Source organism: Cimex lectularius, unplaced genomic scaffold (assembly GCF_000648675.2).
Source record: "Cimex lectularius strain Harlan isolate CLEC.00 unplaced genomic scaffold, Clec_2.1 scaffold96, whole genome shotgun sequence".
NCBI lineage: Eukaryota > Metazoa > Arthropoda > Insecta > Hemiptera > Cimicidae > Cimex > Cimex lectularius.
In genome coordinates this window covers 70,699-93,702 of record NW_019392676.1, presented here as the reverse complement: position 1 = coordinate 93,702, position 23,004 = coordinate 70,699, and the positions used below count along the sequence as shown (strand labels likewise).

The 23,004-nt window shown below is 35.6% G+C and overlaps 3 protein-coding genes across 13 annotated transcripts; 1 reads left to right on the top strand and 2 right to left on the bottom strand.

The window, feature by feature from the left end:
- Positions 1–4,447: 4,447 nt before the first annotated feature.
- On the top strand, positions 4,448–12,493 carry LOC106660990. Of its 2 annotated transcripts, none has more exons than XM_014384082.2 (6): positions 4,448–5,615; positions 10,846–10,941; positions 11,130–11,211; positions 11,277–11,371; positions 11,852–11,978; positions 12,050–12,493. In XM_014384082.2, exons 2-6 carry the CDS (start codon positions 10,867–10,869, stop codon positions 12,217–12,219), a joined length of 549 nt encoding a protein of 182 aa, XP_014239568.1. In that variant the 5' UTR covers positions 4,448–5,615; positions 10,846–10,866; the 3' UTR covers positions 12,220–12,493. The 2 variants fall into 2 exon arrangements, with proteins under 2 accessions (XP_014239568.1, XP_014239569.1); XM_014384083.2 differs by having other exon boundaries at positions 4,449–5,615; positions 12,043–12,493.
- A 1,817-nt stretch (positions 12,494–14,310) lies between these two features.
- Positions 14,311–19,777, bottom strand: LOC106660984. 10 transcript variants are annotated; one of them, XM_014384070.2, is made up of 6 exons: positions 19,326–19,777; positions 17,094–17,193; positions 15,201–15,276; positions 15,043–15,141; positions 14,863–15,001; positions 14,311–14,803 (listed from the first exon to the last, which is right to left on the bottom strand). In XM_014384070.2, the coding sequence occupies exons 2-6, from the start codon at positions 17,166–17,168 to the stop codon at positions 14,671–14,673; spliced, it is 522 nt and encodes a 173-aa protein (XP_014239556.1). In that variant the 5' UTR covers positions 17,169–17,193; positions 19,326–19,777; the 3' UTR covers positions 14,311–14,670. The 10 variants fall into 10 exon arrangements, with proteins under 10 accessions (XP_014239556.1, XP_014239555.1, XP_014239563.1 ...); XM_014384069.2 differs by lacking the exon at positions 19,326–19,777 and adding an exon at positions 18,854–19,297; XM_014384077.2 differs by lacking the exon at positions 19,326–19,777 and adding an exon at positions 18,854–19,296 and having other exon boundaries at positions 15,068–15,141.
- A 217-nt stretch (positions 19,778–19,994) lies between these two features.
- On the bottom strand, positions 19,995–22,364 carry LOC106660985. The gene is made up of 4 exons (XM_014384078.2): positions 22,252–22,364; positions 21,207–21,306; positions 20,628–20,751; positions 19,995–20,568 (listed from the first exon to the last, which is right to left on the bottom strand). Exons 2-4 carry the CDS (start codon positions 21,279–21,281, stop codon positions 20,453–20,455), a joined length of 315 nt encoding a protein of 104 aa, XP_014239564.1. The 5' UTR covers positions 21,282–21,306; positions 22,252–22,364; the 3' UTR covers positions 19,995–20,452.
- Between the last annotated feature and the right edge of the window lie 640 nt (positions 22,365–23,004).

Genomic DNA, 23,004 nt, shown 5'->3' with positions numbered 1-23,004 from the left:
TTTTGTCAACAATTATGCATGTCCATATGTAGTGTATTTCGAGTTTTTTTTATTATTTTGCATCTTACCAGACCATCAATTTGGCTTGCGAACCCATCATTCCACCACTCATCAACTTCACAGAGTGACTGATTTCATTACTTCGTGTCTCGAGCAGAAACTGTACGCGACTGGAGTGTTTCTAGATGTTTCTCAGGCCTTCGACAAAGTATGGCATGAGGGATTATTGTACAAATTAAAATTATTTTTACCCCAGGCCTATTATCTGATTATACAATCATACCTTAAAGAGAGATTTTTCGCAGTAAACCAGGATACGGAGACTTCTCGGATTGAAGAAGTGCTTGCAGGTGTGCCACAAGGGTCAATACTCGCTCCGCTGTTGTACACAATTTTTACTTCTGATATGCCCACAAATGAGAATACACTCACCGCCACATACGCAGATGACACCGCCATATTAACAAGCCATCTCTCTTCTACACAAGCTTCACTCATGTTACAAAACCACAGATCAACAATTGAAAAATGGACCAATCTTTGGAAAATAAAGTTTAATCCCTCAAAGTCACAACATATCACCTTTACACTCCGTCGTGAGACTTGTCCTAGCATATACTTATGCAATGAACCTGTTCCTCAATCTGACAAAGTTAACTATTTAGGACTTACATTTGATAGAAGACTAACTTGGAATCCACACACACGATTAAAAAAACAGACACTGAACAAACGATTTAAAATTCTTTATTACCATCTCAACCGACAATCAAAATTACCATTAAAATCAAAACTTTCGACATACACATACCTACTCAAACCTATTTGGATGTACGAGTGCCAAGTATATGGATCGGCGAAGTATTCCAATATTCAAAGATTACACAGTTTTCAATCCAAAATTTTAAGACTAATTGTTTCTGCCCCTTTTTATGTAAACAATAATACACTTCACAGAGATCTTCAAATCCCAACAGTTTTTTCATCCATCAAAACATATTACAGACGTTTTCATAGTAAATTGCAAAATCACACCAACACACAAATACGATTACTCCATTCCCCACAATTACCCCGAAAGTGACTGAAAAAGAATATGGATAAGAGACCTCTTAAATGATTAATATCATTTCATTAATCCAGAGCGGCTGCCAATGGGTAGCTTTCTATAGAACGCCCATAATGCCAAACACATAATCTGAAATCTAATCTGCTGGTTGTATATAATACATGTACAGTTGTAGATACAAATAAATGAAGTAAAAAAAAAATTATTTTGCATAAATAGTTATTCATTATAACAATAGTGAAAAACACAGACGTGATTGATATATGTAACGAATGTTCGTATAATTGCTTGTTGGACCTGCTTGTGAATCGATTATGTCAAACATACCTGGCCTATCTTAAATATACCAGTTTGTGCTGTGTTTTTTCCTATTTGTACATTTTAGTGACTGGGAGTCACTTGTGGCCCTGAAGAGGGCCGGTGTTGTTTTGTAGCGTCGAGACGATGGATTGAGGCCGTGACCGTGTGCGTGGTGCCGTTGGTGGTGGTATGTTACCGAGTGAACCGTTGGCTGAGGTCCGGGTCCGTGAGTCGGTTGACTCCACAGTGGCCGAAGGTACTGGAGGGCAGGTATTAGCCGAAGGGCAGCAGTTGGCGTTTATACCCACGTCGGCTGTGTTTAGGATGTGAGAATCAGGCTAATGCTGCGAGTACCCTTGCTGTCGTCGACGGTGTTCAATTAGTGATTTGTGAGACCTCGTCGTGTCGACGAGTCAGGTTTCAGTGGAGCATTGCGCCTGCTTATATTTCCAAGGGCTCTACTCTGATTGGCTGCAGAGAGGAGGGCGAGAACATTTCATAAGTGGTAGTGGTATCGAGCGGTAACTTGGTAACTACAAGTGGCCACTACATACATTATGTACTGGAGTATTATTGTTCTTCCTTTAAAATGAAGAATTCATAAGAAAATATGCTTTATTTTCTTGATTGAGATTCACATTGCTATATTAAATAATTTTACATCAATTTGTTTTTGTCGAATCTTTCATTTGTAGCTTTGAAACTGCATGTACCACTAGAAACTTCCGGTTGACTCCTACCAACTTCATGTTGTTACTGAAATGATTACTCTTAGATTTATATCCAATATGTTAGACATCAAATACTAGGTCAAAATGACTACACAATAAAAGGACATCTTAATACTCGAACAACAGAAGAACTGCACATCCAATTTTATGTGACTCTTTACAAAGACATTAAACTTCCTTTCCTTAATACCATATACTCAAATCAGAGTTTACTTAGGAGTTTTAATTTGGTGGTCTACTAGTGGATTTTTCACTGAAGATAACATAAAGGCGAAGTGAGTACAACGTAAGAAACCAGCGAGAATAGATGTGTTAGACTTTTAGGGTATTTTTTTATGAAAAAAATAAAATACAATTTTAACAATTACAATTATAATTGTAATTTTTTACTATTAGCATTATTTTAATAAAAGGAAAAATTTAAAAATAAAAGGCACTGTAAGGGAAACAGAATTTATTCAATCCAATTATTTCTTTTCTAAAATTATATTTACACTCTTCTTTCTTTTAAATTGAATCTTCAAACTTAAATTTTTACAAAAAAATAAAATCAATTCTTCTTGAAACAATATAAAAACAACTTAAAATATAATTAAGAAGTATTTAACCTATTGTTAAAAATAAATGAATTCATATTTACTTATGCGCAATCCCCAAGGAATAAAATTAAGGAAATATGGAATAGGAAAAAACTCACACGATGAATGCCGTTTTCCTGATGTTTTCTCATAAGATGATTCTTCACAAGCCAAGTTGAAGCAGCTACGTTCGAGGTGGTTTGTTCGCCGTCTCCCCATGGAATGCCCCCTGTCCACCGCCTTTTAGCCTTTCTGCTCTTTTGTCTCCCACGAGTTCCAAAGTCCATCAACTCCTTCACGTTCATATCAATTTGTTTGTTACAGATGGACCCAGTAAAGTGATCAAAGTCGAACAACACGACCAACCTTACTATGCAATGTCTGGCCAATAATGTTGCTACTGCGAAACACCGCTAATAACAGGTAAATGCAACGGCAAGGCGTTGAAACTACCGCGTCGAAATCATGACTTAAAAGGTCTCAACGGCCCTGAATTAAAACCTAAAATATTTAATTCTGTTTGAATCTTTCTAGAAAAGCAAAAAGCATATAGAAATGACTTCTGCAATTGGAAACCCCTGTTTAAAGCTAAGCAAGCAATCACATCTACACATGTCACCCGCGGTGATTCCAAAATCCTGGTTAAAATTTGGCCTGCTGTCATCAGTGAAAATCACAAGTACATATTGTCTTTATGTCCTTTCTCAGCAAATTATAGTGAAATTCCAGTTTGAAAATCTTTCTCCTTTTATCGATTATCCGTTTATTTCGTATGTATTAAACCACCTTTTAGTCGTGCTTCTTATGTGATAGATATCCAGGAACTTTCTGACCTAACTCAATAGAGATTGAAGCCCTTGTTCGACTAAGTTCCTGGATGTACTTCAGAGGAGTTCTTCTCCTTCTTTTTGTTAGCTAACCAGAGCTGTGCTTTGTTGGTTAATGCCAACATTAATTTAAATAATAATCTTTGTATGTAAGGTTTTGGTTGAAATGAAAAAGGTAGTGCCACGAGCAGGATTCGAACTCACGACCTTCGGCTAAATACGCCGCTGCTCTACCACTTGAGCTATGGTGACTTCGATCCACTCCGACATCAACTCACATTTCACCCTACAAACTTTCGAATTTTCCCTCCTTTTGCCATTTGTGTCTCAGTGGATCGAAGTCACGATAGCTCAAGTGCTAGAGAACAGCATATTTAGCCGAAGGTTGTGGGTTCGAAACCCGCTCGTGGCACTTTTCATTTCAAACAAAACCTTACATAAAAAAAATTAATTAATTGAAAGAAATAATTTGGTCAATAGATCTAAATATAACGGGGTTAATAATATTTAAATGTGACTGATTTAAATTACATATAGAAAGATAATATTATACCGACTGATGAAGTCAAACTCTCCTTCTAGACTGGTAAGATTATTTTTAAATAAATTATTCAAAATTTAACTTGTTTTTCAGGTAATTTTAAATCTTGGACTCGAAATATATGCCGAATAAGGAAGAGAAAATTTCTGAGTTCTCTCACCAGTTGGACAAGAACTTTTATTTAGAATCACATCTAACTATTTAAGCTTTGAAGGTGCAGCACTACAATACAAAAAAACACCCGTAATCGAAAATATTTCTTATGGTTGCTCTTTAAAACAGAAAAACACGGAGGTGTCCGCTCCCCACTGGTTAAAAGATTGTAACACAATCAAAAATCTTTCAGCTATCTTGCACACATTGTCAATATGTCTATTCCAACTCAATGTTTTATCTAAATATTATTTATTTATTAACTATTTTAATGTATTCATCAGTAAGTAATTTCCTTTCACCTGCAGTAAGTTTTCTCTTCCCACTGAAAGGACACACAACTGTTTCTTCCGACGACAGCATCATTGATTATGGAGAAAAGAATGGTGGTTGTTTTAGCCAGATTAAGGATCGAGCAATGTGCAAAATGAAATTGTATCGAATTACTTACTCATAAAATGTCAAATTATATCAAGTATAAATAATCCCACTACTATTTTTCTTCAAGTCATCCGTGTAGTACAATACGCATAAGACATTCATGACGGCAATTATACAACCAAACTTGACCACCAACAGGATAACAGGAATAATATAATTATTAATGAAATGATCAATTCGTGAAATCCATCAGTAATAGTAGCGGGGCAAATCGTAACCATTGCTAGGTGCTACTTCTTAAGCAAATTTTATATAAAAAGCAACTGTATGTATACAAAAGCATATGGTGTTGTGTCAAGAAAGATTTCGCTTCGAATAAAAACTTTCACTTCATCAAAAAATCAAAGTTTTAACAGTATAATGAATGTTTTGGTTGTTACAAGTATTGATAATACTGGAGACTTCTTGAAATCCAGGTTCTGTTTTGAAAACATGTCTTCGTCTATCTAGAAAGTAGAGGTCCGGGGTCGCCCGGAGGAATCAGAATTAAGAATGGTGCTGCTGCAACGACCTGGCGTCTCGCCCTGCTTTTGTTCGTCTTTTCGAATAGACAAGAGGACTTTATGAGGCGTGTCAATGTGTCTTGATTAGTCTGTACATACTAACAAAACACGAGACCCGACGCTGGCACGCCTTTACAACTAACGAAATAAAACAACCCTCGACCAGGGCGCTTACGGGAACGGAGCAGTTTCGGAAACGCGACGACCACAACGGGTCCTGGTGCTTCATTTATCCATTGATTACAAATTTAGCGAGGGCTAGTACGTAAACACTATTCTTCTTCATTTTCCCATCGACGACTAAGTGCAAAAAAAAGGTTTAAATTGCCTTGAAAGACAAATAAACACATGTGTTTCAATTTGCGGTGTTGAATCTAGAAATATAATTTCGAGAAATATTTCGCCTTTGAGAAAGTATCACGTTCCTTTTAACAACAGCAATAACATCATTTACACGGGGTTACTCGATTTGGTAAGTCCTATTTTCAAAAATGATTACAAACAAACGATATTAAGAATAAGAAACGATATTTTCTAAAAAAAAAAAATACAAAGTTAGCAAGCATAAAATCTCAATCTTCCTCCTTATATTAGTCAAGTCATTTCTTATATTAATAAGGGTGAAAGATTTTGCGTCCACAAAACCATAAACAAAAATTTTTAATACATTTGATCAATCGTGTTACACGCAAAGGAATATCGTCACCCTATTACTCTTGAAAGATTGATAATTTGAAAGTCTTTTAAGGATATAAATAAAATAAAATATAAGAGAAACACTTGATATATAGTAAAACAGTAAAAGGGGAAAACACATGATACTCACGGGCAGTTGGACGTATACCCTCCCATGTGAAATTTGACTAAAAATCCGTTTTACTACATAGATACATAATTTAATAGAATTCAAATTGATGTATTGGATCTTCTTGAGGTCATTACCTCAAGTAATCCCTTCTTGTGGAGGCACATCCGAAATCATCGATGAGGTCTTTTAATGTTGCGTTCATTGTGGACAATGAGGTTGGAGACATAGTAAGGAGTTTGGAGAATTATTCAGAAAACTTTTGAATGGAATCCTTGGATGTTAAGGTGGCCATTCACGATCTCTCAAAATATAACCGCGCCAAGCCGTACAGCTCCGTTTGGTGTGCCTGAAATTTTAGGGGGCATTCACGACCGCTCCACAGCCAGTCGCTCCGAACGTCAACCAGTGAATTACCTTCTCAAAATGGAAGACGAGCTCTTGTGCTACGCTTCTGTTTATTTATATATTAAAAGCAAAAAATCAAAGAAGAAATGGTGAAAGAAGTGACTCCTGAACAGAAGCCGTAGTACCCACATCAATTTGATGAATTCCCTTGAACCCGCTGATTGGAGAAACTATTTAAGGATGGATGAAACGTCTTATTTATTCATTATATTTAATGTTCTATTGACCAAATTACTTCTTTCAATTAATTAATATTTTTTGTAAGGTTTTGGTTGAAATGAAAAAGCTAGTGCCACGAGCGGGATCTGAATCCATGGCCTTCGGATAAATACGCCGCTGCTCTACTATCGTGACTTCGATCCTCTCCGACACAAAAAAATGGCAAAAAGAGAGAAAATTCGAAAGGTTTTGGGTAGAGATGGGGAGTTGGTGTCCGAGTGGATCGAACTATCGAAGTCACGATAGCTCAAGTGGTTAGCGCGGCGGCATATTTAGCCGAATGTCGTGGATTCGAATCCCCTCGTGACACTATTTTTTCATTTCAATCAAAACCTTACACACAAAAAAAATTAACGTCTTATTTATATTTACTCCAGCTTGTTACCCCCTTGATTAGAAAACAAAAGACAGTCATGAGAGAAATCATCACCACATGATAGGTTGGCAACCACAATACGATTTCTCGCTACAGGGATGAACGACAAAGAACTTAAGTTCTCTACTACGATTTCTGATCAGCGTTAGGGGTTATCAATACCCCATCTCTCGTTGCATTTGTATCCTTTGTTTTGAAAACGTCGACCAACTGGTTGAGGATCGAATTTCTTTTATTTCTACCGTGGTAATCATTGTCGACCACTTTCCATAAACATAGTTAACTTTCATACAATTCAATCAGCTCAACAATAAAATCTCGATTGGATGTCTTTACCAATAAAGAATAAACGTTTTTGACTTTTTGAGAATGTACGACGGAGATGTTTGCTCAGTGACAGAAAGTTCAATATAAAGTCAGCAGTGTAAATTGTATATAGGATGGGACAAGAAACGCTCCCTTCTGGGACGCTGCTTCGGATCTGTAAGTAGCCACATCTCACTTTGAATAGGATTTTTAGGATTTGCCAATAAGGAGTGGGTAGAAACTGCTTTAGGTTGAAGAGAATTCTCGGTGCTAGACCCTATCCAAAGCTTGGGACATGTCTAAAAATGTACACAAGCAGTAGTTCTCTAAAGGAGAGAAAATAGTTTCATCAACAGAAAAGTATTGCTGAATCGTGGAATGGCGAGGACGGAAACCAAATTGGTTTTAAGGTATGACATGTATCAATCAATGTCACATCTAGGATGGTTTCAAGGAAGGCTGATAGGTCTGTAAGAGGACATGTGGCTGCAAAGAAGGAAGAATGTCAAAGACAAAATTATACCATGTTCATGTAGGCAAGGTTTATTTTTGTTATAACAGCGGCAAAACAATTTACTTAGAACAAGAAATTTTGAAAATTTCACATAGCAAAGGATATGTCTCAGTTCTTTTCTCTCTATTTTTAAGTTAAAGGTGTGACCAAATCAATTTATATGTTTCTGCTTATTGAGAAAATTATTCATATTAGCGACTGAATTAGCATAACACCATTATTTTTAAAAATGTACATATTTAATTTTTATTTAGAAATCGTGAGATGCGGTCTGGTGTGATGTAGGTTTCAGAAAAAATATTTTCTTTATCGTGCCAACTTTTCAACTTTTATTGAGATCATCTTCAGGGCCTGGGATTTACAAACATTGTTTACATATAACAATTACATTTCGGATGTGGAAAAGTGAATTTATACAATGCAATTCACTATACATTTTTTGTATATTCAATCAAAGTATTTCTACTCACTCAAAGTGTTTGTCTTCTGTGTAATTGTGCCATTCTTGCGTGTCGTGTCGAGAGTGCCAGTGAGATTTTGCTATTTTGTGTTTATATATGTTGGATTTTGAAGGGGTGGGGAAGGAAGTCGGTATAGAAAAGACATTTTTGTATAAGGCGTCGACTTCTTTGAGGTGAAAGGAGCCAACGAAGGGAAAAAAGTGTTGGTAATGGTTCGGCCAGATTATCCTTTAAGGATTATATATAAAGGGATAAATAGGAATAAGGAAAGCTAATTTGTTGGGAAATTAGACTATGTGAAAAATATTTGATGTGTGGAATGTAACGTGATGATATAGGTATGTTATCTGTATTGAATTTGATTAATGATATTGGCGTAGCTGCGACTGAGTTTACATGTATCTGTTCTGTAATTGATGCTGTGTTTATCTCTGTTGATATAAACCATTTCTAAGAAATTACGTTTATATTTGTTTTGTTCTGTATGTAATACTTTTGGATTTTTGAACTCGAAATTGTTTTGGTGTTCAAGATGGTAGAAATACTTTGATTGAATATATAAAAAAATATATTTTGCATTGTATGAATTCACTTTTCCACATCCAAAATGTAATTGTTATATGTAAACAATGTTTGCCATTAACGTTTTTTCATCTCAACTAAAAACCTTAATTAATTGTCATGTATTAATTGGTCAAGCGGACCACGAAAGTAGTGAATTAATATTTTTTTATATTCAACCAAAATATATTTTGCATTGTATATATTCACTTTTCCTCATCCTAAATGTATTTGTTAAATGTAAACAATGTTTGTAAATCCCAGCCCCTGAAGATGATCTCAATAAAGATCGAAACATTGGCACGATAAAGAAAATGTTTTTTTGAAACCTACATCAAACCAGACCGCATCTCACGATTTCTAAATAAATATCGATTAACGGTCAATAATTCCCACACATTGTACATATTTAAATAGAAAAAATATATTTTATATTGTTAATGATAAATTTTTACAATTTAACCATACTTTTCCCTGCCTTGCTTTTTGTCCCTGAGCACTGCAACTTTCTTGCTTATTGTACTTTCCTAGTTCCTTAGTTCAGTACAATCGATTCGATCTTTCTCCTAAAATGTACCAGGTCATTGAATGTCTATGCTACAATTCTTTTCCCAGGGTTTTCTTTACATTCCATGTCTCTGTTGAGCGATTCCTTGTCTTTTGAAAATGATATGAGCGGCTGTTTCTTCCTCATCATTGCATAATACACACATGGGCTCGTTATTGAATATGCCCATGTTGCCTAGATTTTTTCTGATGCCAGTGGCCCGTAAATAGCCCTATCACTCCTCTGAGTCTTGCCCCCTCTAATTGTAGCAGTGAGTTTGCCAGTCTTGGTGAAATTAAGCATACGTATGTGTGTCTACTGCGTATACAGGATGGTTTGGCATAAACCCCCCAAAAAATTGGGTTATAGTACATCAAGTAGAGAGTAAAATGTAACCAACCAACTGTTCCGTCTCAATCCCGTCAGAGGTTATGAATTTTTGCGTCTTTTCGAAAAATCCCGATCTTGAGCGATAAGTTGGCAGTTTTTCAAGATCTAGAGCATCCACGTTCCAGTTTTTAACCACATTTTCGAATTGTGCATTAAATTTCCAAGAAGAAGTAGCTATGCTTAATTATTCAGAAATCATGAGATGCGGTCTGGTGTGATGTAGGTTTCAGAAAAAATACTTTCTTTATCGTGCCAACGTTTCGATCTTTATTGAGATCATCTTCAGGGCCTGGGATTTACAAACATTGTTTACATTTAACAAAACATTTAGGATGTGGAAAAGTGAATNGTGCCATTCTTGCATGTCGTGTTGAGAGTGCCAGTGAGATTTTGCTGTTTTATGTTTATATACGTTGGATTTTGAAGGAGTGGGGAAGGAAGTCGGTATAGAAAACACATTTTTGTATAAGGTGTCGGCTTCTTTGAGGTGAAAAGAGCCGACGGAGGGAAAAACGTTGGTAATGGTTCGGCCAGATTATCCTTTCAAAATTATATAGAAGGGGATAAATAGGAAAAGGAAAGCTAAATTGTTGAAAAGCTATGCTTAATCTTATCAGACAACTGATGTATGTTTTAATTGTATGCCGATGTATTAATTCAACCCAAGATGAAGAATTAAAAAAAAGGAACTTTAGATAAATTTCCAAAAATAACTGTTTTTCTACAAACATACATGTTGTGAAGCCAAATATCATAAAAACTCATTCATCGAGTTGGAAAAAATAGGAGAGGATTGAAATTATAACTTCGAAGTTAACTGGACGAACTGCATTTAACCTTTTCATTTGACGTAAAAAGTCGCTGTTACAATTCAATATCGATAATCAGAAAACAAGTTTCACAGCGGAGTGTTTACAAGTCTGAATAAATTTAGCGAAAGACTGAAAAGCAATAGTGCACTTCAATGAATAGCACATACTGTTGATGATACTGATACTTATCGAAAATCGTTAATAACCCTAATTGCAATGATTCATTAATTATGCGTAATTTTATGTAATCCTGAAATGAAATAATTAATCTGTTGGTGCTAATGGTACTTTTAATCTTTGTAGAGGCGGCAATAAACCGACATCATGTGTACAATGACGACGTGCTTCTTCGTGCTGCCGCTGAATGTGGGAGTCCACTTGTGTGTCGCTTTTATCGTGGTAAGTCGAGGCGTGTACCGTCTTAGTTAACAACGTTAAATCGTTCAGGCGTTTTGAAAAAATTACCTTTATGTTAGAGTTAGCGATCGTTTGTCTGGCACTTACAACTGTGTCAAACAGGCCGGCAGCCCCATAAAATGTAACTAATAAAATGGCCGACTTCTTTCTACAAAGATGTTTCTGTCTAGATCAGCGGAATGTTTGAAGTGATAACCAACACTATATTGTTGGCAGACAACTATCCGCTGAGAGTGACAGACACATTGCAGCGTAAGTATTATTCGCTTCCTACATGGCAACATATTTTTATACTTACGCCCATTTTCGTTTTCCAGAGGCGATTATACTCTTCGTCCTTTTCATCATATATTATATTATGCTGATCGCCGATATTATAATGCATTTCATTATGTCTTATTCGGCACATAAGGTAATAAGAAAGTTTTTACCGTCAATAATATCCGATCTGATTATTGTAAAATAACTGAAACAACTACCCTCAATTATATTAGTTCAATATGTGTAAATGGTAAGAGGACATATAAATATTAATATATTTACAGCACTATATTATGCATTCATACCTAATACACTCGTATCCAACTTATCCTAAGTCAAAGAATCTATCTCGTATCCTAATTCAATCCTAAGCCAAGCCAAAGAAAATTTTCTGCACAGTTTTAAGTTAACTAAGAGATTAAAATCGGTTGTGAATCATAATCGGAATACATACACATATGTTAGGCTGAAATTTGTTGCGGGGCTTACATTTTCTTCAAAGTTAACGAGGCAATTTGAGTAGTTTATCAGAAAGAAATATGCAGCGGTCATTTATGGCATGGTGCGAATTTTAAAAAAAGTTTCACTTCATATATAATAGTTACATGTATAATGCGTACTGTTTTTCCAGAAAAATCATGCCTTGATGTTCATAACGCTATTGTACGCAGCAGGTAAAACGGCAACTGAGGTCTTGCGCTTATGTATCACGAATTTGTTTTTCTACGTCAACACCTTGTTTTTGTTCACTATGACCAGTAATGACGTTCAATTTACCGTCTGTGGTCGAATGAGGAAAATCTTTTTTGTATCTTTGTACAGTTTTCAGGTGTTTCTTTCTCGTCGTGGAATACAGTTTTTGGAAAGAGTTGGAAACCGAGGACGACGATGAAGACAGCGATACCGAGTAAGGGACACCAATGCGGTGAATCGTCGTACTTTATCCGCGCCGAAGAAGTCTCGTTCTTCGTCGGTCGTTCGAGCAACATTTCACAATGATCACCGAATGATATGGAGGAATCAAAATGAATCGCCCTTAAACTGGAAGGGCGCAGAAAAAGTGCTCGCCTCCAGCCGCATATCAAATGCAGAGACCAATATTATAAGACCTGAAGTAATCATCTTTCTTTGGTAGAGATCGAAAAAAAAATGGGCCACTCTCTTTCTACCAAATGAAGATGAAACGGTGATTGATAAATACAACACCTTGTTGCAATTTATAGTATGGGTTTTCCAAACGACAGAACAGTGTTAGTAGAAAATATAAACTTTAGAACCCAAATAATTTTTATTTATTACAAACTTATAACTTATAAGACAAAATGGAAATGCTATTGGGTAATACAAATATTTACATTTTGTCTAGAAAAGATATCACGCCCAGTTAAATAAGATGACCTATTATCCCACCTTCGAGAAGGAAAAATCATAAGTTAAACTACTGACGTCGAAATATAAGAAAACATCATTTATTAAAAAACCTAATAAAATTTATTTTTGCCGTAAAGGGATCGCATAGGTGCCCGTTTTGCATGATAAAGTAACGGTCGAAAACCTTTTTTAATTGTAGAAGGCTTTAACAATGTGGACAATATTTTTTGCATATCGACGGACCTGTGCGTAGTCTTTGGGCATGGCATAGATCGTTCTTTCGGTACCTCAGGATCATAGGACTTTTTGCGTGTGTTTGCGTCATGTTAATGTAATTTATTAGAGTGAAAGGAAGGGATCGTTTAACCCCGACCTGAGAAGTATGGATTCCTCTGGTGTGAGTGTGTGACATCTCGGGGAGTTAAAATAGTTAATAGTGAGTAAGGAGTGGGTTCAATCCCGCGTCGAAGAATATCGAGTACTCAGGGTGGGGGTGAATGTCACTTCAATGTTCGTATCGGGTGTTGTGTTTATATTAAATAACGGAATGAATGTAATTTATTAGCGTGAAAGGAAGGGATTGTTTAATTTCACCCCGAGTAATCAGACTACTTTAATTGTGTGACATCTGGAGAGTAATACTAAGTTATTAGAAAGTGGGTTCAACCCAGCCAAGAGTAATACACGAGTACCAGAGAGGCCGTGCATGCGACTTAGACGTGCCGTTGTTTGATGGTTCCTGAGTACTGGAACGCCTGGACTCTCAAACAAAGTTCCTGGTGTCGTGATGAATCAACTTGCCGAGGCGTACTACAAGGATTCCGGCGAACACCTGACTGTTATACAATATATTTATAATTTTTGTTTCTATTTGATAGTTGATTAGTTTATAAACTGAGGTATAACCGAGAGGCTAGCGTTTTAGGATATCGAAGAAAATATACATATAAAATTAGTGAGTCATTAAGTTCAATTGGCTGCAGGTTGAATTATAGGAACTTGACGAATGCCAATTCTTCCTTAAGACATTTTTGAGGGCTCACAACACCTGTGTACCGATGTTCTTCCATCGAAGAAACTCATTTTCGATGGGTATCGGACCAAATTCAGGATTGCTGAGATCCGAACCCGTCCCAGACCATCTATTGATGAGTGCCGTGTCAATCATTGAATCCACCGGTCCCCTTTGGCGTCATTCAAATCCAGAGGCGACGGTTGTTAAAAACCCTCCAGAACATCAATATCTGTTCGGAGTTGGTTGATTGTCATCATCATTGAATATTATTTACTACAATATTATGTGTTAAATACATATTAGTTGTGTACCTTTAAATTATTAGTTCTACTACTTTATTATTATTCTACTTAGATGTTTAGATGTGCATAGTACGTGTTGATATTGAACCTGAAAATAAAACTTATACGATTAATTATTCGTTTTGTATTTTGTAAAACTTATTCAATTCACTAATTTCGTGGTCCGCTTGACCAATTAATATCTTACAATTAATTAAGGTTTTTAGTTGAGATAAAAAAGTCGATAGCACGAGCGGGATTCGAACCCACGATCTTCGGCGTGATACGCCGCTGCTCTACCACTTGAGCTATCGTGACCTCGATCCACTCGGACACCAACTTCCCATCTCAACCGCACCTTTTGAATTTTTCCTCCTTTTTGCCATTTTTCAAATTTTGTAAAACATTTATTTATTGTTGAGATATATATAATAATACAGCAAACCAAAAAGGCTGAATTATTTCATCTGCCAAGTTTCTTGTTGTTATTGTTATCCCCCGAATTGAGGGGGTGCTACTTACAAGAGAGCAAATACGATAAATCACTGCAGCAGGTAGCAGAGTTATTAAAAATTCATCAGTATCTATTTCCAAATTAAAAACTGAGTGGCGGAAACGATTAAACGCTCGATTAAAAGGGCTGAAGGCGTGGGGTACAAATGGTAAAAATGGCAGTCATTCATTTGCAAAAGGTGTGCATTATGTGGACGATTTCCAATAACGATGGTGATGTTTTCCATATTTTGGCGATTTTGTTTGTTGGTTATATCGCTCCACGTCGAACTAGAATGCTTTTAAAATCATTTCGATTCCTCTTAGGACGGTTCGAAATTTAACTCGAGCCCGTAGTCTCCTTCTACGTTTTTTATTTCCTTCCAGAAACTGTAGTAGACCATTAGAATTAGGAACTTGAAAACTGAAAACAACAATCAGTAGGTCATCAGGTCCGGATTATCAAGCTATGTGAGTAATTACCAAAATGTGGGACGACATGCCATGAAAACATGTTGAATAACTTTGCAATAACGTATTCGATGACGAAACTGACCACTTTGCCGAATGCGTACACCAAGCCGAGAGTTAGCCATGCCAGGTTGAGCTGAAATACGCGAAACTGAAAAATTATAAATTAAAAACAATTTAAATTGGACCTACCTACTTTTAATGCTGAGATACTGACTATAATTGTCGCAGTAATGTCGATTAGAGAGGATATAGAGAGTAGAGTTAAGGAAAAAGATGAAAGAGCATAATCTGAAAATAACGTTTAAATCGCCAGGTTTTGATGCTTAAGGAAACATTTTTAGACTGACCTTGGGTAGTAGTCGAATTGACAAGGTCTGTTATGTATTCGGGGAAGTAATAGACTATCGTGAGAACTTCAAAAGTCTGAAATGAAAAATATCGATTTCATCTAAGTTAAAGAAATTCACTTGAATTACAATAATATTTAATAAAATATGTAAATTCATTTGAACAAAACTTTTATTTTTTCTCGAGGAAACATTTTTTATCAGGCATTTTATATCGAGGATTTTTTATCAGTGTTGTTATAACCTCGAGGAAAAAAACCTCGTCTAAAAATTTAGATATTTGCAACAGTGCTACAAACATTACAACACACATGATAGAGATTAACGCACATAAAAGTAATTTGGTCGTTATCAACGCTGAATGAAAAGTACTAATGTTCGTTTATCACCATTTTATTTGTTGTGACATTTATCCGTGTAGTTACAAAGTGACGACGTCTGACTGACTGACCAAGCCAACGATAGGACGAAGGTTAGGTAGACCAAAATGATCTCTTGTCGTAAATGAGTTACGACCAAATTACAAGGTCCATCATTATTAAGGCTGTACAATTTTGGAATATATTCGAACCTTTATTTATTTTTCCCTTCAGGAAACTAAGAATACGCTTAGTTTACATTTATTATGACTACTGTTTTGTAAATTTATCGACCAGCTTATGCAGATAATGTTCACTTGGTTATCAGGGATGTGATGAAATAAAATATTTTTAATTTTAAATCTTTAATCTAGAATTATGTAGGCGAACTACTGTTATGTATTTCTATAAAAGACCCAGAGAAAAATCGATTTTAAATGCATAAAATTTACTTTAACAACATACTTATAGCGGTTGCTGACATGGTAAAATGTCTAGGCAAGTTTCTCCATTAAAGACTGACATGGAACCCCCACACCAAATGAAAAGACAGGAGCTTGAAAAACGATATATACATCTTTTACATATACAAGACCACCTCGTTTTTGCAAGAAAAATGGCCCATTTTGAAAATGCATACTTTCTTAGCCTTTTAAGTCAGAGATATGCCCTAGGTCTGATTTTTTAGAAAATTTTAGGCAGAACAAGATGACTTTTAAAATGCTTTTCTGGCCTCAGTTATTCATCAGTAAATTCAAAAATTCGGGAACAAATTAATTTTTACAATTTTTACGAACACTTCAAATTAAGCTGTGGAGCCAGTAAATCGACCTGATTTTAAACTGAATTCTGATTTCAACATCAAGATAATTCGCGATTTTGAGGCAAAAAAATGTTTTTTGGTTGTGCCCATGGAATAAAGCAATGACTCACTCTCTCGATTTTCACGAATGCATCAATTTTGACCCTTGAAGTTTTCGAAAATTTTACGCAAACCAACTTTTGTTCAGCCGACTTTTCAATAAAGTGAACAGGAAAACGACAATTATTACTAAGACTTTTTTTTTTTTTTTTTTTTTAATGGACAGTGTATATCTTTTGTTCGTTATATCTCTAGATGCAGGTACCAATTTCGTATAAATATAATTAACAACTTTTTAAAGGTTTACAAACCAATTTTTAAATGTGTTAAAAAATAATGACAACATTATGGTAGGGAGTACAAAAATCCAGATGACCAAGCAATGCTTAGACATTTTTGCAAACATTTCCAGAAAATAAGGAATTTATGATCATCATAAATATATTAAATCATTTTAGAAATAATATCACCGATTATAATTTCTAGTTTAACATGAGAAATAATTTTATATTTGACCTATGTTGTACCAGCTTTTAGAATTTCTTCTCAATATTGTAATGAAATAATGAGATTATGCCATACATAAATTAAACTATTATTTAAAATCAAATCAATTGTAATTTTTAATTTAAAATTTTTTTCACTATTTTCAAGTGTCTTTTAAATACTCACAACTGAAAGGAAGCAGCATATTTGTACGCCGACCTTTAAAGGGAACACAAAACAGCAACTTGTCATATTACACATGATCCCAGATTGTTTGATACCTTTGCTAAAAATCAACATTAATATCATGTATTGTGGTAGAATTTGATTTACGAGTATATCGAATGAAATAAGATTCATCAGCTAACGGAAGTTTTCTATGATCACTAGAGTGATGGTCTTAGCTTATGAAGCTTACATCTACGATAATACAACTTAATTTTTAATCTTCAAAAAATGTAATATTTAACCCTTAAGCTTAAAAATACTGCTTTTCACAATTTTAAAATGCTTATTTTTGCCAATAGGTATTCTCACAGATCAGATCGTAATTTAAAAAATTTGAAACTATATTTGTGCGCAAATCAATTAGTTTTAATGATACAAAAATTGAGTTTGTAAAACAATGAAACATTTCATACAAACCGAGACCCTGAAATGGCCGGAAATGATGAAATTATTGAGCTTCATTCACACTAATCATACGTTAGTAAGAAAGACAATGGAGCGCTTCGGAAAAACGGTTGTAGACGTCTGGTTACCCGGACATATCGGCCTGGATGAAGTACATATGATGTAGATGAGACGGCGAAAGACCCAATTATCGAGATCTGGCCCGGTGTTGCTTTGTGAGCAGTGAAGAATGCTGAAAGGGAATGTTGGCAGAATTGGTGGGCTGGGTCGTCAGAGAAGCTCCTGAGAGTTCAGGGCATAACTGAACGATAGCTCCCCGAGAGTCTGAAACGAAAAGAAAGGACCGTTTGTAGAGAAACGTTGCTATGTGTGCCATATCTCATGGTGCCATGTTTTGGCCCCTTACAGTGGGAGTCAAATACTTGACATAAAGATTGGGTTGGCTGGTCAAATGTTTGGTCACTTCTTATATAATGAAATTATTCTGAGTGTGTATTAATGGGGAAGCTTCCCTTGAGAGAAGAGAGAAGAGAGAGAGAGAGAGAGAGAGAGAGCGAGAGAGAGAGAGAGAGAGAAAGAGAGAAGCATAAAAGAAAAACATGTATAACAATCACTTTGGATGAAAAACACTAGTCAATGGAGGAATTATCTGTTTGTACTCAGTAGAATTTTAATACGCCAGGAGGGTGAATGGAAGGAATATTCAATGTTCTTGAGCTCCAACACCAATATATTATTTCATATCGCCACGGCGTTTGAACATTATCAGCATGAACTTGCATGGTATGCAATAGCATCGGCAAACAGTCATCGACTGGATCGCAGGAATAAGAAAGAAGCATGAGTGTTGATTCCGCTGACGAGCCTCCATCTATTCTGCACTGTGGGTTTTCAGAAAACATTTAAGAATGAGAGAGGAGTGAGACTGAAGCGATGATGGGAACTTATTACTTTGTAAACCAGTGGATGAGACTCAGAATCTTTCCAGCTTTTTTATACCGGACAATGTAGACCAAACTGACATCTGAGAAAGATTGGCACGGTTTTTGCAAAGTGGCACAAGAAGAATATTACTACTACTCAATATATGAACACAGTAAAAGACATGGAATACGAGCGAGTATAACATAACCACGAATTCCTAATCAAACGTTCAAACAAACAAAACACACAAAAATTATTGCGAAACGAAAACAAAAAAATAGAAAAATTGATATTTTTTTTATAAACAATTATAAAAATTTTGAAGATTGGGGTTAATCACGCTCTCAATTAAGTTTACTTTTTATGTCTAGAACTGAATTAACACGTACTTGAAAAGGAATTTCTATCGTCTTATGATCCGCGTTGCCGTTCGGGTCGTTATGCTTTCGCCAAAATTCTTCACTTCCTTGCAAGGTACTTCTGATCGGCTGCATACCATATCCAATCAGATGTAAAAATTTCTTACTTAGTCATATGGTATTCGAATATTTTTGTAAAATATTTCGAGTAAGGAATATCCCAACAAAAAACCTAACCGTCAAAAAAGGGCCATGCTCCAGATTCCTTATCAAAAAACGTCAGCCCAGTCAGCCACACATCACGGTCCTGGTGTTTTAACACTCATTCAGAAACAGCATCAGAAGCTGCTGAAGTTCTTTGAGATTTTGAGGCCCAGACTATCCTACCTATCTAATGCGGTAATAATTTTTAAAAAATTGCAATTTTCATATTCTTCTTACAATTCTCAGCCTTTTTTGAGACCCTCAATACAACAACCTTTTTTGACAATGCAAGACTTACCTTTCTTGAAAATTTCACGTTTCTACCTATACGGGAAGTGTCTAATGATTTTGAAGATGAGGCTACCACCTCTACCCTAAAACGGGATTAATTTTGAGAAAATAGGAATTTTCAGATTTTTACTTTCTTTTACAATTTAGGACATACCTTTGTACGAAATTGCACGTTTCTATCAACACGGGAAGCCTCATAATTTTCATGATCAATGAGTCATTAACCACGCTCAAATGGCTGCAGGTTGAATTTTAGAACTTGACGGTTACTATTCTTCCTTGGTACTTTTTGGGGGCTCGCAATACCTGTGTGAATAAACCCCCGCTGTACCGATGTTCTTCCATCGAAGAAACCCATTTTCGATGGGTATCTGGACCAAACTGACGATTGCTCAGATCCGAACCCCTCCCAGACCATCTAATGAGTGCCGTGTCAATCATTGAGTCCACCTTGGGCGTCATTCAATTTCCAGAGGCGACGGTTGTTAAAAACACTCCAGAACATCAATATCTGTTCGAAGTTTGTTGATTGTCATCATCATTGAATATTATTTACTATAATATGTGTTAAACACTTATTAGTTTTGTGTTTTTAAATTATTATTTCTACTACTTTATTATTTATTATTCTACTTAAATGTTTAGATGTGCATAGTACGTGTTGCTCTTGAACCTGAAAATAAAACTTATACGATTAATTATTCGTTTTTGTATTTTGTAAAACATTTATTTATTGTTGAGATATATAATAATACTGTAAATCAAAAGGGCTGATGTTGTTACTTGAATTATTTCATCTGCCAAGTTTCTTGTTGTTATTGTTATCCCCCGAATTGAGGGGGTGCTACTTAGAGGAGAGCAAATACGATAAATCACTGCAGCAGGTAGCAGAGTTATTAAAAATTCATCAGTATCTATTTCCAAATTAAAAACCGAGTGGCGGAAACGATTTAACGCTCGATTAAAAGGGCTGAAGGCATCGGGCGACTGGTACAAATGGCAGTCATTCATTTGCACCGAAAGGTGTGCATTAGGTGGACGATTTCCAATAACGATCGTGAGAATGTTTTCGATTTTTTGGCGATTTTGTTTTTTGGTTATATCCCTCCACGTCCAACTGGAATGTTTTTAAAATCATTGCGATTCCTCATAGGACGGTTCGAAATTTAACTCGAGCCCGTAGTCTCCTTCTACGTTTTTTATTTCCTTCCAGAAACTGTAGTAGACCATTAGAATTAGGAACTTGAAAACTGAAAACAACAATCAGTAGGTCATCAGGTCCGGATTATTAAGCTATGTGAGTAATTACCAAAATGTGGGACGTCATGCCATGAAAACATGTTGAATAACTTTGCAATAACGTATTCGATGACGAAACTGGCTAATTTGCCGAATGCGTACACCAAGCCGAGAGTTAGCCACGCCAGATTGAGCTGAAAATACGCGAAACTGAAAAATTATAAATTAAAAACAATTTAAAGTGGACCTACCTACTTTGAATGATGACATACTGACTATAATTGTCGCAATAATGTCGATTAGAGAGGATAACATTACAGCATTATATTAGAAACAGTACCACTGAGAAATGAGAAACATAAAAAAATGCTTATAGCACAAACACAACCAACAAAATACTTCACATAGATCGTGAAAGAACCGGACAAGCTAACGAATCTATTTAACTAGTAAGGAATTGAACTGAAGACTACGGGAAAACTACTAAGACCCAACATTGACCAAATGTTTTAGCAATTCTTCTCAATATTGTAATGAAACAATAAGATTATGTCATACATAAATTAAACAATTATTATACAAAATAAAAACAAATTGTATTTTTTAACTAAATAAAGTTACTATTTTCAAGTATCTTTTAAATACTCACAATTGAAAGGAAGCAGCATATTTGTACGCCGACCTTTAAAGGGAACACAAAACAGCAACTTGTCATATTACACATGATCCCAGATTGTTTGATACCGTTGCTAAAAATCAACATTAATATCATGTATTGTGGTAGAACTTGATTTACGAGTATATCGAATGAAATAAGATTCATCAGCTAACGGAAGTTTTCTATGATCACTAGAGTGATGGTCTTAGCTTATGAAGCTTACATCTACGATAATACAACTTAATTTTTAATCTTCAAAAAATGTAATATTTAACCCTTAAGCTTAAAAATACTGCTTTTCACAATTTTAAAATGCTTATTTTGGCCAATAGGTATTCTCACAGATCAGATCGTAATTTAAAAAATTTGAAACTATATTTGTGCGCAAATCAATTAGTTTTAATGATACAAAAATTGAGTTTGTAAAACAATGAAACATTTCATACAAACCGAGACCCTGAAATGGCCGGAAATGATGAAATTATTGAGCTTCATTCACACTAATCATTTAATTAATAAGAAAGACACTGGAGCGCTTCGGAAAAACGGTTGTAGACGTCTGGTTACCCGGACATATCGGCCTGGATGAAGTACATATGATGTAGATGAGACGGCGAAAGACCCACTTATCGATCGAGACAAAAAAAACATAAAAGTATAAGAAATATAACAATCACTATGGATGAAAACCACTAGTCAATGGAGGAATTATCTGTTTGTACTCAGTAGAATTTTAATACCCCAGGAGGGTGAATGGAACGAACATTCAATGTTCTTGAGCAGTGGCACAAGATGAATACTACAACTGCAATATGTAAACACAGGACAAGACATGGAATACGAGCGAGTATAACATAATCATGAATTCCTAATCAAACGTTCAAACAAACAAAACACAAAAAAATTATTGCCAAACAAAAACAGAAAAATTATATTGTTTTTTTTAATAAACATTTATACAAATTTTGAAGATTGGGGTTAACCATCGCTCTCAAGTAAGTTTACTTTTTATGTCTAGTACTGAATTAACACGTACTTAAAAAGAAAATTCTGTCGTCTTATGATCCGCGTTCCGTTCGGGTCGTTATGCTTTCGCCAAAATTCTTCACATCCTTGCGCAAGGTACTTCTGATCGGCTGCGTACCGTATCCAGTCAGATGTAAAAATTTCTTACTTAATCATATGGTATACGAATATTTTTGTAAAATATTTCGAGTAAGGAATATCCCAACGAAAAACCTAACCGTCAAAAAAGGGCCAAGTTCCAGATTCCTTACCAAAAAAAGTCGGCCTATCAAAGTACCTACAGTGTGGCCAACCTCAATTTCCTTCTACTTTTATGAGCAACGCCGATCTATTATTTTTATTGCATAACGGCCAATTTCTGAATAAACAATGAGGAGCCTGGAACTTTTTTCGTTTATTATGAGTTCTCTACCTTTCTTCACCACACCTCTCCTATATGAGCTTACATGGTCCTGATGTTTTAACCCTCATTCAGAAACTGCATCAGAAGCTGCTGAAGTTCTTTGCGATTTTGAGGCCCAAACTACCCTACCCATCTAAAGCCAGAAACACATTTACCCGATGCTACGCCATGCGACGCAACCCGATGCTACCCGACGCCTTGCCACGTTTAGGTGGGGTTTGCACATCTATCCGACGCAAGCACACGTCGCGTACAGTCCACAGCGTTTATCACAATAATCACTATCACAATCGCTACGCATCTTTTGTTCTTAATGCACTATTTTGAGCAAAACCTTGAAATAAATTGTTAGTTAAATTT

Bases quoted from the DNA above. Each gene is read 5' to 3' on its own strand.
- LOC106660984 (XM_014384067.2), bottom strand. From the start codon at position 18,958: ATGCAGCCGATCAGAAGTACCTTGCAAGGAAGTGAAGAATTTTGGCGA. The intron at 15,002-15,042 runs GTAGGTCCAATT...ATAATTTTTCAG, and splicing joins TATCTCAGCATTAAAAGTAG to TTTCGCGTATTTCAGCTCAA. The intron at 14,804-14,862 runs GTAATTACTCAC...TGTTGTTTTCAG, and splicing joins GCATGTCGTCCCACATTTTG to TTTTCAAGTTCCTAATTCTA.
- LOC106660985 (XM_014384078.2), bottom strand. From the start codon at position 21,281: ATGTGTAATATGACAAGTTGCTGTTTTGTGTTCCCTTTAAAGGTCGGC. The intron at 20,752-21,206 runs GTGAGTATTTAA...GCGTATTTTCAG, and splicing joins TATGCTGCTTCCTTTCAATT to CTCAATCTGGCGTGGCTAAC. The intron at 20,569-20,627 runs GTAATTACTCAC...TGTTGTTTTCAG, and splicing joins GCATGACGTCCCACATTTTG to TTTTCAAGTTCCTAATTCTA.
- LOC106660990 (XM_014384082.2), top strand. From the start codon at position 10,867: ATGTGTACAATGACGACGTGCTTCTTCGTGCTGCCGCTGAATGTGGGA. The intron at 11,212-11,276 runs GTAAGTATTATT...TTCGTTTTCCAG, and splicing joins AGTGACAGACACATTGCAGC to AGGCGATTATACTCTTCGTC. The intron at 11,979-12,049 runs GTAATGACGTTC...TACAGTTTTCAG, and splicing joins GTTTTTGTTCACTATGACCA to GTGTTTCTTTCTCGTCGTGG.